General features: G+C 34.6%; 3 protein-coding genes across 4 annotated transcripts; 1 reads left to right on the top strand and 2 right to left on the bottom strand.

Moving 5' to 3' along the window:
• Positions 1-1535: 1535 nt before the first annotated feature.
• LOC146931885 (O-fucosyltransferase family protein) lies at positions 1536-6397 on the top strand. 2 transcript variants are annotated; one of them, XM_085703459.1, is made up of 9 exons: positions 1536-1997; positions 2108-2433; positions 3597-3664; positions 3750-3838; positions 3925-4087; positions 4486-4775; positions 5015-5219; positions 5481-5638; positions 5752-6397. In XM_085703459.1, exons 2-9 carry the CDS (start codon positions 2157-2159, stop codon positions 6023-6025), a joined length of 1524 nt encoding a protein of 507 aa, XP_085559585.1. In that variant the 5' UTR covers positions 1536-1997; positions 2108-2156; the 3' UTR covers positions 6026-6397. The 2 variants fall into 2 exon arrangements, with proteins under 2 accessions (XP_085559585.1, XP_085559584.1); XM_085703458.1 differs by having other exon boundaries at positions 2081-2433.
• On the bottom strand, positions 6294-9417 carry LSMT-L (Rubisco methyltransferase family protein). The gene is made up of 6 exons (XM_085703460.1): positions 8844-9417; positions 8710-8738; positions 8367-8578; positions 7823-7948; positions 7081-7485; positions 6294-6838 (listed from the first exon to the last, which is right to left on the bottom strand). Exons 1-6 carry the CDS (start codon positions 9323-9325, stop codon positions 6620-6622), a joined length of 1473 nt encoding a protein of 490 aa, XP_085559586.1. The 5' UTR covers positions 9326-9417; the 3' UTR covers positions 6294-6619.
• A 2171-nt stretch (positions 9418-11588) lies between these two features.
• Positions 11589-15044, bottom strand: LOC146931883 (uncharacterized). The gene is made up of 3 exons (XM_085703457.1): positions 14503-15044; positions 13145-13480; positions 11589-12229 (listed from the first exon to the last, which is right to left on the bottom strand). Exons 1-3 carry the CDS (start codon positions 14934-14936, stop codon positions 11824-11826), a joined length of 1176 nt encoding a protein of 391 aa, XP_085559583.1. The 5' UTR covers positions 14937-15044; the 3' UTR covers positions 11589-11823.
• Positions 15045-17226: the final 2182 nt, after the last annotated feature.

Genomic DNA, 17226 nt, shown 5'->3' with positions numbered 1-17226 from the left:
TTCTACAAATTAATCTATATATTAAAATCTGTATATTTTTTAATGCCAATAAATATTTTATAAGTTGTGAGAAGTTTCAATTGAATGTCAAATCTGTTGCCCTAAAAAAAATTGTTGATTGTCTTAATTGACTGCTAAAAATTTATTTATATTTTTATAAAAGTCTTAATTGAATACCACATGCTCTCTTTGCAATCAAAAAGTTTTTCAAAATCTCTTGCAATTTCAACAAGGACACTTTTTTTCTTCTCTCCAAAAAGGGGCCTTGGACAAGGGCAAGCTCCCATCCTCAATGTTGGTTGATTGCATGTAACAACTCTCCCTTGCAACCACATATTTAATGTTTGCAAATGACATCTTACTTTTCAACAAGTTTAAAACGACTTAGGAAAAGTTGGTTATAATATATTTGAATGTTTTAGTCATTAGCAGCTTCTGGAACAGAGATTGATAAAATGTAGTTACAACTAATATTAAAAGACCTAATTATGAGATAAGGTGGTTTGATCATTTGAAGGGAAGGGTATATGAATTATTGTGATAAATAGATCATGAGATTCAATTTTCTCTACTAACAAAAATAATGACTAACTATTATTAATATGCAGATACCATCCTCTCCTCTACCCGATCACATTAAGGAGAACATTTAGAGTCTTCACATCAAGATTTATTGTACAACAGTACTTGTAAGATGCCCGTAAGATATTTGATTTTGGGTACTATAGCTATGCAAGATTTATTGCAAGTACAAGATATTAATTTTGTTACACCATCGGTGTAAAAAGATCTACATCAACATTATTAACAAATCATGATCAATTACCGGTTGTTCTTAAAGTCAAATATTTTGAACAATAGTATTAAATTTTTTATGTAGAGTTTCGTTGCTCATTTCAACTCTCCATGATCTAGAAATTAATATTTAGGATAAAAATTAAGATTCAAAAGATATGTATCATCCGTGTAAAATAATTTTACACTAACATCCAATCAAATTTCACTGTATTACCACATCAACTCACTCTTATGAGTAGTCAAAAGTTACTAATACGATATGGAAGTATTTAGTACAAATATAATATGGAAGTATTGTGATCTCTCATTAAATGTCAGTATATTTTATACTAACGAGACACTTCTATTAAACTCTAAAACTAACTACATTAATTGGGCATGATAAAATAAATAAAAATGTTGTTGTAGTAGTAGTAAGTAGTGTCTTTGTACAAAAAAAAAAAAAAGTAAGTAGTGTCTTTGTGACTAGTTTAATCACAATGTTAAGTATGGATCAAATTTAATACAATACTTGTTTAATACTTGGATTGAAAAAGGGCAAAAAAAGACCTTTTACAACTTTTGTTTAGTGCAAATAACCAATGATGAAGAACTTGCTTGCATACGAAGACGTTTATCCAAGATTATTTGAAATTTCTTCTATAAAGCTATTTATATTTCCCATTTCGTAATCTCTTTTTTTCATAAAGTTTGAATATTTTAAAAGACTTTAAGGGTGGAAAAATAATTTTCTTTCTAGTTAACCTGGATCTCTCAATTCATCTACCCAAACCATTGAATCCATGCACACAATTAAAAAACTGAGAAAAGGAACATTTTTCTATAATTTTCATTGAAATCTTCAAAACAAACAATTAAAAAAACAAAAAAAAAAGATTTTTTTTTCCCACTTGAATGTGAATAAAAATGCATCAACCTTCTTTGTGATTTTTCTCCGATTTGATCCTTTCTTTCCATTCTCATTGGATCCTCACCTTGTTCCTCAATTCCTTATATTTTTCTTTCTTAAAAATCAAAATTTCTCGTTGTTTTTCTCTGATTATTGAAGAGCTTCAAATTCTGTGGACACAATTTGGTGGCATAAAGATCTAATTTTGAGCCTCACCCTCAATCACCAGCTTCAAATTCAATTCTGGGTCGGTTTCAATTTCTTCAAATAACCTCAAAACAGTGAGATTCACTTTGTTGCAGTGTTTAAGGTATTTTTTTTTTTCCTTTCCATAGAGTCACTTTGCAATGTACTTCTTACGTACGAGGATGTTTTTTTTTTTGTTTGTTGCAGATTTGTGTTAATTTTGGTTGTGAAAAGTGTGTGAAGGTTATGGTGATGAAGTGGCAATGAAGTGTGTGACAAAGAAATGGAAGTTAGATCATCAGAGGGTAATCAAGTGAGATATTATGATAAGCTTCTTCAAGCTGCTCCTTTGATTCCAAGGAGCCGTTTTCGTGTTTGGTTTATTCGAATTTGTTCAACCATTGTGCTGTGGACATGTTTGGTTCAGCTTGTGACTGTGAGTGAACTATGGCATTCCAATTTCTTTACTGGATTTACTAGTCGTATATATCACACAACTCAACGGCCTCCTCAAGGAGATGTTATATTTGCTCAATCTCCTCCCATTCTACCTCCTGCAAGTTAGTTTTTCTATCTACTTACTTTTCTCAAGATTGCAATGTTTTTGTTTGCTTGAGTGGTTTTGATGTGGTTTGGAAATGTGTAGCTTTGGTTGAATCTATGATGTAAACTCTCAACATATGATTTAATTTAGCAATACTAGTAATATGGATTTAATGTATATATACGGTTAGTGTAAAGATTTTTTACACTGCGAATCAATCATTATCCTCAAATCATTAAAAATGTTTGACTTCAGCCATAGTTACTTTTTAAAGTTAAACATATGATTAGTAGTTGGGGCATAATGTATCAAAATTCAAATATCAAAATATTTATATGATCAACCTAACATTGTGTTTTTTTTAGATGATAATGATCATGCTTAGCTGAATGTTGGGGCATAATGTATGTGTTGATAAACCCTTTGGGAAAGAATTTTTTTTTTTTTTTTTTGGTTTTCTGTTTGTTATATAGTAGGTTTGTAGATTTGTGTGAAGAATCAGTTAGGAGCATGAATGTTAGTGACTTACAATTGTTAATACCAATTAGTTGATATTGACCATCATGTTTTTTTGTACTTCCTGTTAAGAGATTATTTGCTTTGTTGCGTTTTGTGGCGTAAAAAATAACAGCCAAGTACTGAGTAGGGATAGATACATAGATCAGTTGATGCCATTAGATTCTAACCAAAAATCAATAAATCCATTTAGTTTAGAGTGAAGTCTTTCCCTAATCTTTTTAGTGTACCCCAAAAAAGTGGATCCACTTATTTTAAACTATTGTTGATACTTAATGCCCATCCAGATTCTCCACTGTACAACTCCTTTAGCTGTTCAGTAGAATTTTCCTTTAAATATGATAGGTACTTTTTTATCTCAAATTATGTTTGAAGCATTTGTCCATTTCAATGACCCTGTATGAGTCCTTGTATATAATATCCCCATCAATCTCTCCAGCAGAAAGCAAATAAGAGTCTAACTGAAGATCCCCAATATTACACTTACTTATGTTGAGACATGCATATGCATGCAAGATAGTTTTACATAAGAGTATAAGTAAAATAACAAAATACTTATACGTAGATGGGTTTGGTAGACGGGGTATGAGTATCATTAGCTGTTTATATTTTTTCTGATGCACTTTTGTAAATATTAAAGCCGTGTCAGCTGAAATCTTGCAGGAAATTATACTAGTAATGGTTTTCTAAGAGTGTCCTGCAATGGGGGTTTGAATCAAATGCGTGCAGCGGTTTGTACTTCCTATTCTTCCACCACTTCTTTATTCCTATTATATGATAAGCTTCAATGTTTAATTACCAGATTTGGCATTTCAGATTTGTGACATGGTGACAATTGCTCGGCTTTTGAACCTCACATTGGTTGTTCCGGAACTTGATAAGAAATCCTTTTGGGCAGACCGTAGGTATATCATTTGTTATGAAAAAAAAGAGTATTCTCTAATTTGCTTGTGTTGTGTCATGTTAAAGTTGTTTTTTTTTATTCTGGCAGTGGCTTCGAGGATATATTTGATGTAAGACATTTCATTGATTCTTTACGAGATGAAGTTCGAATAGTGAAAAGAGTTCCCAAAAAGTTTACTAGGAAAAGTGGATACTCGACCCTGGAGATGCCTCCTGTTAGCTGGTCAAATGAAAAGTATTACTTGGAGCAGGTCTGCAGATTCTATTTGTTGCACTTAATCTAAAATTATGTATAATACATCAATCAGGTTTTCTCTTATTTGACAATTTAAAGTTTGATACAGTGATTGGTTAATGATTCTTTGATATGGCTTTTAAGACAGCGACATTTAGAGTTATTATCAGATATGGAAACATTTTATAATATCTTGAAATATTAATCATTCATATGAAGAAAAGTACAAGTTTATGATATGGATGGCTTCTAGTATTTTAGCAACTAAAATGGATTGTACGTAGCTTAACCCAAAGTTGGTGCCAAAAAGCACTTTATCTATGTTGAAGTGAAAACTGTAGTTACCTATATTTCCCCCCTTCCCTTATTTTCAGTAGTACATATATTGAGTTTGACTATCGACATTAACTGCAGATTCTACCGCTTTTTGCCAAACACAAGGTGGTGCACTTCAACAAAACAGATGCACGCCTAGCAAATAATGGTCTCCCAATTGATCTACAGAAACTTAGGTGCCGTGTTAATTACCAGGCACTTAAATTCACCCCTCAAATTGAGAATCTGGGGCAAAAATTGATTCAGATACTTCGCGAGAGGGGACCTTTTGTGGCATTGCATCTGAGATATGAGATGGACATGCTGGCTTTCTCAGGTTGTACTCTTGGTTGCACTAATGAAGAAGCCGAGGATCTCAAGCGGATGAGGTATTTTATGTTTCCTGTTTTGCTATGCCTTTTTTATGTATATCTTTTCATGAGCAATAGGTCCTTCTTTTATAATTTGTGTTGCATGATTTGTTGAATTTGGCATATTTTGACAACTACAAATTAAGTACATTCACTTTATAAAAGATTAAGAGTCTTGTGTTCAAAGGAATTTGTAATGATCTGACAAATGAGAGGTCTATCTAAGATAAAATTCTGATTTTGCTTGCATTATTCAGATATGCATTCCCTTCATGGAGAGAGAAGGAAATAGTGTCTGAAGAAAGGAGATCCCAGGGTCTATGTCCTTTGACACCGGAGGAGACTGCCTTGGTTATGCAAGCCTTAGGTTTTGACCGGGAGACACAGATTTACATTGCAGCCGGTGAGATTTATGGTGGTGAACGTAGACTTGCGCAACTGAGAGCTGCATTTCCAAAAATTGTGAGTTCACCATTTATATCTCCCTCCCCCTTTTTGTTTATAGTATTGACATTGACATTTGATATAATAAGGTACCGCTGAATGATTCTAGCTTGTGCTTATGCACGATTTTCCATTTATAATTTGTATCCTCCCCATTTTTCAGCACTTGGATTGAAAGTTGTGGCTCTGAAAATGGTTGGCTTAATCTACCTTATGCATTTCTTCATCCTAATCATGGTTACTGCTTGTTTGATAAGATTCCACTTTACTTTACTTTAGGTTAAAAAAGAGGTATTGGTCGCCCTTGATGAGTTACAGCAGTTCCAAAATCATTCATCACAGATGGCTGCTTTGGATTTCATGGTTTCGGTAGCCGGTGACACCTTTATTCCTACCTATGATGGGAACATGGCAAAACTTGTGGAAGGCCACCGCAGGTATCTATTTACTCACGCTAGTTGCAATTTCATCTAATATAGAAGCTATTCTGGTTTTAAAAAACATCCCTAAATTTCCAAAAGAAATATATATCTTATTAGCGCTCATGCAGGTATTCCGGTTTTAAAAAGTCCATCTTATTGGACCGGAAAAGGCTTGTACAATTGCTTGATATGCATCAAAATAGAACCCTTCCATGGAATGAGTTTGTAGATGCTGTGCGACAGGTTCACGAAAAGAGAATGGGTCAGCCGACTTATCGTCGAATCATTGTAGACAAACCAAAGGAGGAGGATTATTTCTACGCCAACCCTCATGAGTGCCTTTGTGAGGGAACAAAGTGTGATGATTTGCTAGGTCCTCATAACTCTACTCAAGTAAGATGAGTACAAGTTGTTGAATGTAGAAAATATGCACTCTTAGCCCAACCATAAGTATGCAAGAGCAATCTGAAAATGGCTCCTTCCCTCGGGCATAAGTTCTTAGAGATTTTTGTATACATGATTTTGTAGGAAACCATGGGGAAAAAAGAAAAATAGGAAATATATGTTCCATATAGAGGCTTGCAAAGATGTATCTTCAGTTTTACCCTTATTTTTTCCCCCACCAAATTCAGTATAGTTGTATAATAGCAGTTAATGTCGCAATCTTTGATTCGAAGCATGAATTCTAAAGTTCATTCTCTATGTAATCACGGCAGTCAACTGCTTTATAAAATAATCATCATTACAGAAGTGTAATTTATATTTCATACATTACATTACATTTTCCACTTTACAAGCTGCAGGCATGTAATGGGTTGTAATAATTGTGGCCGGGTCAAAAACTTGATCATGGTCCCCTTTAAAGGTTGATTGAATGCATCACATGCGTTCACCGTAGAAGGCTACATTTGCGATTTACCAAGTGTTCAGTTTTTTCATCCTCAAGAGATACAAACAACAGTATGTCATTAACTGGTGCAACTGCTTCCTGCAAGATTAGAAGTATTTTGCAAGGTCTCCAAGGACATCACCACTTTCACCGCAAAGTCCAAGATCCTTGAGCCTCCTTTCTTGATAATATTCCAACTGGTCTAGTTCCAATTCTTTCTGCTCGAAGATCTCATCAATTTGCCGCAGGATCATTTTTTCCCCTTCTCTTATTCCGACTGCTATTGCAAGCCTTGAATCTAGATTTGCCTCTTTCAGCTTGCGATCCTGCAATTTGTATGCTTTGTTCAGTTATATGTTGATCTCAATCAGCTTCAAAGTTTTCACAATTTGAAGCCCATGTACTACGTAAAATGCAATGAGGTTACTTCAAATGTATTAGTCATACATATAAAAAGATGTAAATGTAATGAAATATATAGACACGGCAATGTCAAGTTTTAACACGAGAAGTTTTAATATTATTCTCATTACCATCATGTTGGAACCCTGAATGTATAGTTTATTACCTGTTCAATGGTTGTGTGATAACCAGCAAGGGCGGATTTGCAGGCATCTCGAACCGCTTTGCATACTAGCTCCTCATTATCACGGCTCATGGGCACCTCAAGATGACCCCAGATGGAGTCTCTGAACAGTGATTCCAATAAGAAAGCATCGGTACCCCCTAGTGCTACTAATCTCAGATATGGAAGCATCCCTTCTGGAAGAGGGCGATTATAGAAGATGTCAAAGTATGCTGTCTGAGAAAAACCATTGGTCTCAGCAACGTCTACTTTGTCGTCAAAAAAAGGGTCTGACTCGGATATCCCCAGTGTCAAGGTGTATGCATATCGATCTGCATTTGGTTCAATGAAACCATAGTCCAGAGCCAACTCTGCATTGCTTTTGTTTAAATCATATTGGATATACACCTACAGTAAAAGTTACCAACTGCACAGTTATGAATGTGACCAAGAATTGAGAAGCATGAAAATTTCAACATGAAAGAGCTAGTTTGCGCCTCAAAATACAGCTTGGATTGCAAAGTTCTGCTGCAACTTTCTGGCTCTGATACATTTGGTTTGCAGTATTATGCTTCTTTTTCCTTGATATGGAAGAGCTGGCTAGTTCATGTATAAGCTTCTTAGATAAAAAAATGTTCCTACCGTCGAAAACCCCTCGGATGGACATGGATGTATTCATTATCTTGTGATGATGTGTACAAATGACGCATGAAAAGAAACATATGAAGAGGTATAAACAAATCACCTGTTCTCCTGCCTTGACAGAAAGGGGGCTCCTTAGGGCAAATAGGTAATCCCAAGAGAAAAGACCAGCTGGTCCTTTGACTTCATAAGCATGATCATCTGTAGTCACTCTGGCACTATGGTTAATCTGATCCAGAAATTGAATTCGGAAAATGTCATTTCCATTTTTTGTTGAAGCATATTGATGGGAGAAGACAAAATCAGCAGAAAAACAAGTAAAGACTCAATTTGGATTAGTTTCTAACTTAGGAGAGTTTCTCAATTAAAACCGGTGTACGACCCTTCACATACAAAAGAAGTCCTTGTAAACTAATAGATGTTGAACAAAAGAGCCTAAGTTCAATTTGTAGCAGAAAATATTGTTCAAAAAACTTATAACTACAAGATTCTTTTAAGTATTTTCTTCATACTACTTAAGAACATTAACTGATCTGGCTCTAAAATTATGTCCACGCTAGGAATATCATAGACAGTTTTATAAGTTTGTTTATCTCTTTCCTCTACAGCTGCATGATACAGAAGAAGAGAAATGAAAAGGTTCTTACCAAGTCTGCAAGTGGAATCACAACTAGATTTTCATTGCGAAGGCGAGAAAATGCCCTTGATCTGAGAATTCCAAATGCCCAGAAGAAGTCATCCAGTGTCACAGGAGAAGGAAAAAGCTTCTTATTAGGAAGAATGATTTCTTTTTCCAGTTTCAGACACTCATTCTTCACATATTCTTTCACAGACAGTGTTGTGTTCAGAAGTTGAGTACCTACTCAATTCAGTTCTTCAAAGTTCAGGATGTGATGCAACATATGAAATTACTTCAAAGCACAAATTTTTATTGCATAATCAATATTTGAAAACATGGGTTTGTATCACAAACATTGCATCACTACTAACCTTGAAGTTCTTGGAGCTCTTCCTCTGACCTGCACTGGAATAACCAATTACCAACTGAATCAACCAACCATATGAAAAGAACTCAATTTCACATTAATCTTATATTAGTAGTTAACCAAACAAAAGAAACCCACCAATATATTGTAGAATCAGTTTCCTGTGGCAGAATACCAAAGTAATGCTTCCAAACAGAATCCTCTCTTGACCTTTCTCTAATAAGAAACAACATAACAGACAACCATGGTGTCAACTTACTACACACCCTCCCTATCTCTGAAGCAGCAACAGCATCAGGATTTATCCACAACCTCTTAGGCACCTGCAAAATAACATCATTTCTAGAAATATCTTTGAGTGCAACCAATCCTAAACCTTCTGGTACCACACTAGCTTTCACTGGTGTCTTCGCAGTGATAACACCTTCTTCTTGTAGCCACTTCCAGAAGGTTTGAACTGCTGGAGACAGTGATGTTTCAGTTCCAAAGGAAGCTACTGATTTGACAGAGAAAGGTTTCTTCAGATGAAGAGTTGGTCCTTTGGTTGCAAAAGATGATTTACCCTTGTTTGTGTGAAAAGAGAAGAGTGAAACCGAACCTCCAGAAAAGATTGTAGCCATTTTTTTGGTTCTGGTTTTGTTTTGTGATGATACTGTTTTGAGTTGTGTTGTGTAACAGTTGAGACTTCAATCTTATTTCTTGTCTTGTGGATAAGAATCTTCTAATATTGTGTCTTTTTTAAATACTCAATCAACAATTTCATTTATCCACTATTTATATATCAAGTTATCTATATGAGTTTAATTATTTATAAACAGTGTAATTGATTGTAAATTTACACATACACCTATTATTGTATGTGTAAATTTAATGAATTCAAAATACATGTCATGTGATTCTTATTTAATAGTATGGCAACATATGGATGTGTAAATTATTTTTTACACTGTATATAAAATTAAATCTTGTTTTTTTAATTATTACTGTATAATTTATTTTTTAGTTGAACACTATCCTGAAATTTTACCGGGTACCTATCCAAGATCAAATCATTTTAAAACGTACTTAAATTATTGATTAATTTTGTCAACATAAAAAAAATAACTTGAATATTTCACTTATATTTTATTTAAAAAAATTGCAGCAACGATAAAAGAAAATTCTTTAGTTTTTTTCCCTTTATTCTTTAGTTTTTTTCCCTTTAAAAACCGACAATTAAGAGTGTTTCATGGGTTGGGTTAATCAAATATTTGAAGTTTTTAACCAAACCGACTTGATGATTAATGAATTGTGTCGAACAAAACATATTTTTTAATTAAATCAAACACTTCCATTACTCAAACATTTCAAAAATTTACTCAAACATTTTAAAAAATGAAAAAAATTGAAGCACAGATAATATAAGTGTATGTTTGGTATCACGGTGGAGAGATCATATGATTGTGGTGATTTATCATGATTTTACATAAGCTATAAAATATAATTTTCGAAAAATCACGGTGGATCATTGTGATTCTGACATATCTACCGTGGTACCAAACATATGCTTAGTGACACTCTTGAGGTAAACAACTCATTGTTACATAGTTGCAACTCTTGAGATCATTCGTCTTGGCATATGCACTTACAGGTAAACGAGATTAATCAGGACTTCTGTACAGTGACACTCAGTAGTATCCTAATATACGCTGCAACAATTTCAGTCGCAAACCGTTATTTAAAGGTAGTATTCCAAGCATAATCAGGATAAAGCTAACATATTTTATATATCGATTGATGATTGCTCCAATTAAAATTTCAGAGTACTTGAACAATGATGGCAAAGACCGTGCATGCATGTATGTGCACAATCTAAACCTAATGTGGTTGTGCACGTTAGAGTTTGTCCCGTGATTTGATCATTAGGGATGTTAAGCAAGAGTACAGAGTTACTGTTTGGTCCTCCTCTATGCCAAAAGATTAAGAGTAAATTATTTATGTCCATTACAAACAAAAAAGTGCATTGGGAGGCTAAAAATAATGTTGCCGTGTGTGAGAGTTGGTAACATTACATGGGTTTGGTTGCACGTTTGGAGGTAGAAGATGCCCGTATGTGGGTTGACTGCGGAAAAATTCCTATGATTTTTAGAAGGTACAAAATGGAGTTTTGCATTGCCATGCTTTTTACAAGCGTGCCGCAAATCCAAACATATGCTATAACTAATTATAACAAAACTCTTGAGCACAAGTTTTGTTGTGTTCTTATAGATGATTTGTTGTGTCTTATAGATGAGAATGTACTTGAAATTACAAAAGCGTAGTATAGATATACATCATTGGATTGACCAAAGCTCGTTTTTTTGAAGAAGGATTGACCAAGCTCATTACACATGAAAAACACTCAAGGTGAGGTTGAAGTGTTCAATAAAATGTAGAAAAACGAATTATTCCCCTATGTATCTCTTTATGCATTGCATCCATTGTTTGTTGTAACTTCATAGAAAACCAAGTTAACACTCGAGTGATGTACGAGAAATGGTATGGTGACAAAGTATCTTCATAGAAATCAAGTTAACATTTCACTGTTCCATTCACATCCTGAGGATTCATGCAACACTTATTATTTGATCCACTTATTATGAGTACTAGCCATGTCAGCACCTCAAACAATGTACCAGTATTACAAAGAGAAAGAAAGGAATGACAAAATATCACTATCACTACAAAATGCCATAATTCAAATATCCAAGCTTCAAAACTTGAAAATATCATGCTATCATTCTTGTGCAATGACAAATCGGCTCAACTACCCAGGTCATGAATCATCAACTAAAGAGCCACTGACACATAAGAACCATACATAAAATTTTAAAAAAAGTATTGATATAAAGCTGCAGATGCAAGTAAGAAAATATCTGAAATTCCACTTACATGACAAAAAATGAGGCTCGCCAGACCCTCTTTCTCTCATACAAAGTTATGTCAGTAACAAATTTTAAATAGGTGTTATGAATTGGAATAGGTGGATCATGTATGCTATAACAAGGTAATACTAGAGTAGCAATAAATAAATAAATTAGAAAAAAAAGAAGCATGGAATTAAGTATCACTTCTGATTAGAATGAGAAGGGGCTTCCTGTTATTTGTTACTGGTTACTGAATCTAGCTTTTCTTTCTCCAAGTCGATGGCGGCTTGTTCTTCAATGTGCTTCTCAGCCATGAGGATGGGTCCGTAGTAATCGGAATGAGAATCCATACACTGTTTCAAAAGATCGGTGACCTGAGAGCACTTTTGAACGACGTCCTCTTTGTTCTTCTCTGCCTCATCCATGCAGTTCTCCCAATTGACGAAGGTGTCTCTGCAACCACCTCCTTTCATGAACACGCAGAACCCGCACTCACCTTCTTCCTCCTCTTCGCCTTCTGCTTTCGGAGCCTCCACCGCTGCTTGATCAGGAGAAACATTTTCTGTCTTGGCACTAGATTGCTCGTTTTCGTCATGCTTCAGGGGCGTCGATGTTGCCTTAGACTCCAACTCACGGTCGCTGCAGTCCAACAATTAAGTTTAAAAAAAACTTTGAAAACAGAAGTGTCAACAAGCAGTCCCAGTGTGTTTCATCTCACTTAACCACTAACTTTGAGTGACTGCATATTTGCTATCACGTGAGAGGATGCCTCAAACTAAATAGCTATAGGTTTAGGAAATTCTTCTAATGAATTGCTTGCGTACTGGACTTCTGGTATAGGATGAGAAGAAATTACAAGTTGTAGAGTTAAGCTATTTGGTTGGTGGGATCAAGCTGCTTCATACCATTAATTAGAATCTCTAGTCTCTTACTACTAAATGGTTACCTCACTGCTCGTTACCAAGAGAACAATCAAAATGCAGTTACCATTGAATCACTAATTACTGAATTAGTTGGCAGAAGAAGACATCAACACTCAACATAAATCACAGTAAACAAATTTAACAATAGAAAACAACCAAAATGAAGTCAAACACACATATCATCAAAATTTCATTTACTCATACACTAAAATCCAAAAGAGATTCACATATCTCATTTCCCCATTAGAGATTCTCAAATATCAACAAATTAAGTGTCATACCCATGATGAAGCATCATTCTCGTGCAATCGCAAATAGGCTTAGCTACCTAAGGCATAAATCATCAACAAGACAGTAAAAGAACCACTGATACATAACAACCATGTCAAAAAATTAAAAACAAAATTTGATTGAAACTTGAGATAAAATACCTATTAGTAATTCCACTTATTATGACCAGAAAAAGAGAACCACTCTCTTTCTCTTGCACACAGTCTTATCATGTGAGTAACAATTTTTAAACTAGTGTTGTCATTTGAAATAAGTGGATGCTACAACACAGTAATACTAGAAGTGAAGTATAATAATAATGAAATATAAAATAAAAATAGGAATGGAAATTTGAAATCACATTTGATTAGAATGAGAAGGGGCTTGCTCTTCGACGCGCTTCTCGGTCTTGATGATGGGTTTGTAGTAATCGGAACTGGAACCCATACACTGCAACAAACGAGTGGTGACCCCAGAGCACTTTTCAGCGAGGTCCTCTTTCTTCTCCTTCGCCTCTTTCACACAATTCTCCCATTCAACCAAGGTGTCTCTGCAACCGTCTCCTTTAATGAACAGGCAGAACCCGCAATCCCCCTCCTCCTCTTTGTTTTCGGCCTTCGTAGCCTCCGGAGCTGGTTGCTCCTTTTCAGCTTGCTTTGAGGGCGTTGAAATTACCGTTGACTCCAACTCACGGTCACTGCGGTTCAATAATTAACTTAGTATCTTTGAATAACAAAAGTGTAAACAAGCAGACCCAGTGTCTCGTCCCAATCCATCACTATATCTGAGTAACTGAATAATTTCTACCAAGTGAGCCGATCAAACTAAATAGCTAGGCTTAGTAAACTTGTCTAATGATTCGCTTGCTTATTGGACTTCTGGTATAGAATGAGAAGGAATTCGAAGTAGTTGAGTAGCGCTATTTTTTTTTTTTGGTGGTGGCCGGGATTTGAACCCCAGACCTTGCATATATATTATGCATTGTCCATACCAACTGAGCTAAGCTCACGAGGACGAGTAGCGCTATTTAGTTAGTGGGATCAAGCTACTTCATTCCATTAATTAGAATCTCTACTCTACGAATACTAACTAAATCCCTCAATCAAAATACAATTACCACTGAATCACTAATTACTGAACTAGTTAGCACAGACAAAGGAAATCAACACTAAACATAAACCCAAATCAACAAATTAAATAGAAAACAACCCAAAAGAAGTCAAACACACAGATCATCAAAATTCCATTTAATCACATACTTCAACCCAAAAGAGATTCACATATCTATTTTCCTCATTATTAAAGATTCTCAAAAGTCAACAAACTAAGTGGCCAAACCAAACAAGCACTAGGTACCATATGCATTGTAAAGGATGATTCTTACACAACAGCAAATAGGCTTAGCTAGCTAAGGTACAAATCATTAACTAGACATTAAAATATCCACTTATAGATAACCATATCAAAAATTAAAAAACAAAACTTTATTGAAAATTGAGATAGATTACCAATCAATAATAATTCCACTTATTGTCACAAAAATTGAGAACCCTCAACCTCTCATACACTGATACACAGTATTCTGTTATCAAGCTACAATTTTCAACCTAATTTTATCAATTGAAATATGTGGGTGCTACAACACAGTAAAATAATACAACAACAATGAATTATTATAAAAACAATAATTTAAAAAGGGAATAGAAATTGAAAAATCACTTTTGATTAGAAGGGGATTCTTGTTGATTCTCGGCGGTGGCGGCGGCGGCGGCGGCCAAATCCTGCTTTTCTTTCTCCAATTCAATGGTAACCTGCTCTTCAGCATGCTTCTCCGCCCTAAGAATGGGTTCATAATAATCCGAATGTTCATCCATACACTGCTTCAATTTTGCAGTAACCTCAGCGCACTTTTCAACAAGATCTTCATTTTTGTCTTCAGCTTCTTTCACGCAATCTTCCCAAGCGATGAACGTGTCTTTGCAACCGCCTCCTTTCATGAATAGGCAGAATCCGCATTCTCCTTCTTCTTCATCTTCCTCGCCTTCGGCGGCGGTTTCTGGTTCGGGAGACTCCGGTGGTGGTTGATTGGGAAGAGGATCTGATGGTTTGGCATCGGATTTGGGGTTTTCCAATGGGTTCGGCGGCGTCGACATTGCGTTTCAAAGACTGAATCGAAAATTCTATGATGTGCTTAAAACCTCTTCAAAACCCTTGCCTTGTTCCTTACTCTATTTTATTAATTAAATGAATCCTTTGTGAATTTAATCCTTTGTGGAAAGAGGATTAAAAGGTGCGATTTTCTTTTGTAGCTACTAAAAAAATATGAATATTTGTAAAGATCCTTTATTTAATTAATAAAAAAATTAAGGGTTATAGTTATTTCGATCTTGAATCTGTAACGAGTAGTTATAATAGTCTTTCAATGTATCAAAATTTTAAAATAGTTCTTGATTGTGCATTTCGTTAGTCAAAATAGTCTCTGACATTAAAATACTTTGTTACTATTGTCATACTGGTCATTCAATATACTAACTTATTTTCATATGAGTCATTATAAGTACTTACTTATTGTCAATTCAGTCTCTATATGAAAAGAGTTATTGTGAGTATTGAGGGATTATTTAGCATCAGAGACTATTTTGACTAACAAAGTGAACAATTAAGGACTATTTTAGAATTTTGATACATTAACGCACTATTGTAACTACTCCTTACACATTCAGGGACCAAAATGACTATTACCCCAAAAACTTATTTATGTAAAAGATTATTATAAATAGGGGGTCGTTTGAGTTTTGATTTCTTTAATTACTAATTATTCAAAAATTGTCCTATAGTTACTAATCATTTGGTCCCTCGGATCATTTACGTGATGACATATCACGTATTTGCTGATGTGGCATTGATGATTGTGCAAGATTATGACTAACTTATAAAAAATGGATCTAGAAGGAGGGAAATGCCCCTATAACTTTAAGACAAACTCAAAATAACATGATTACCCTTCTTCTATCATCCATTTAAATTTCAAAACCCCACTCATTAAAGCAAAATAACCCAAAAAAACCTAAATTCTTTGTCTTTGAACACAACTTCTTCATCTTTGATGGACGAATTGGCAAGTACATTCAATCGTAACAAGTAATAAAGTACTAAGTTATCATCTCCACATGAATTGTTCTTTAACTTAGCAATTAGCAAATTTTATTAAAGTAAAAACAGTAAAAGAGATTAATGGTTACGGGTTTTTTAATTGTCCTACATAATGCAAGATTGTGTTGTTTGATTATGTTTAAAGGTGATTGGGTTTCCTTGAATCCCTTCTACCTTCTTTGTTGCAATTAACTTGGTTTGTTATTGGTTTATGACCTACCTTTATTTAAGAGAGTAGGACATGACCATGTGATGTAACAGTAGGAAGTTCGAGTATTTGTATCGCAACAAATGTTATACCCGCGACGTTCCCCTAAAGATGAATCATATCGCTAACAATCATACTTATATTTAATTTAAAAGAGATTAATTTAAAATAAGCAATTTACTATTGTTCAAGTTCGGGAACCGGCAGGATAATAAGTCATATACCTTACCCTAGAGGTCAGGTCAACCACTAGTTGAAAAGCATTAATAGTATAACATATACCAATTAAATAAGACACTTGAATCATAAATTGAATAAAAAATTTATTAATTGAATCCAACAAATAACTAGAGGTTCATCGTGGAACGCTAATCAAGAGATGTTTAGATACACATGGTAACTGACACCATTACAAAGCAACGTAAAAACATACAATAGAGAGTAGGGAGAAAAAGACGAGGATAAAATCTTTTGCCTTGAAACTCTGATGTTTGACCCTTGCTTTGTACCGCTAGTTTTTCCAATGAATATAAGTATGTGCAAGGGTCTTTATTTATAAGGGTCATGCTAACCGATGCTCACGGGGGCACTGGTTAAGGATACCAAAAAAAAGAAGTTAATACTAAAAACGGAAACTTTTTTGACTTTTTAGGGATTGATTACACAATTTTTAATGCAACAAATGCTACATAATTTCTTTTTTTAGTATCCTTAACCAATGCCTCGAGGTGCACCGGTTAGCATTTCCCTATTTATAATGCATCATTACTTAGAATTTAAAAGATGAAAATTAGATTTTTTTTTTCCTCCGATCGAGCTTGGAAAATAAGCTAAAATTACATTTTTTTTCATACTCATGTGCATGGGTGCATGCGCCAGTAGCCACAATGTGAATTTTGCAGTTTCATCCCTTTTTCGAGTGTTCTTCCGGCTTGAAATGCCTTAGATATTGGGATGAATTTCCCCAACTTGCATAGTCTTCAAAAACCTTTTAAGAATCATTCATTTTCATTCTTCATATCCTTGATCCTTCATGGGATGTATTGTTTTGCCGATTTACATGATTTCTCATTAAAAAGACT

Source organism: Medicago sativa, chromosome 4, assembly GCF_051527215.1.
Source record: "Medicago sativa cultivar Bolivia chromosome 4, Bolivia_mono, whole genome shotgun sequence".
In the NCBI taxonomy this organism is placed as follows: Eukaryota; Viridiplantae; Streptophyta; class Magnoliopsida; order Fabales; family Fabaceae; genus Medicago; species Medicago sativa.
The sequence above is the reverse complement of the archived record's forward strand: the minus strand, read 5'-3'. Positions and strand labels throughout refer to the sequence as shown.

Excerpts from the sequence above, each read along its gene's own strand:
- LOC146931885 (XM_085703459.1), top strand. The coding sequence starts at position 2,157 with ATGGAAGTTAGATCATCAGAGGGTAATCAAGTGAGATATTATGATAAG. Across the intron at positions 2,434-3,596 it reads TCCCATTCTACCTCCTGCAA|GAAATTATACTAGTAATGGT; the intron begins GTTAGTTTTTCT and ends GAAATCTTGCAG. Across the intron at positions 5,639-5,751 it reads CTTGTGGAAGGCCACCGCAG|GTATTCCGGTTTTAAAAAGT; the intron begins GTATCTATTTAC and ends GCGCTCATGCAG.
- LSMT-L (XM_085703460.1), bottom strand. The coding sequence starts at position 9,325 with ATGGCTACAATCTTTTCTGGAGGTTCGGTTTCACTCTTCTCTTTTCAC. Across the intron at positions 8,739-8,843 it reads ACTGATTCTACAATATATTG|GTCAGAGGAAGAGCTCCAAG; the intron begins GTGGGTTTCTTT and ends ATTCCAGTGCAG. Across the intron at positions 8,579-8,709 it reads AGAGCTCCAAGAACTTCAAG|GTACTCAACTTCTGAACACA; the intron begins GTTAGTAGTGAT and ends TGAATTGAGTAG.
- LOC146931883 (XM_085703457.1), bottom strand. The coding sequence starts at position 14,936 with ATGTCGACGCCGCCGAACCCATTGGAAAACCCCAAATCCGATGCCAAA. Across the intron at positions 13,481-14,502 it reads GAATCCCCTTCTAATCAAAA|TGACCGTGAGTTGGAGTCAA; the intron begins GTGATTTTTCAA and ends ATTGAACCGCAG. Across the intron at positions 12,230-13,144 it reads CCTTCTCATTCTAATCAAAT|CGACCGTGAGTTGGAGTCTA; the intron begins GTGATTTCAAAT and ends GTTGGACTGCAG.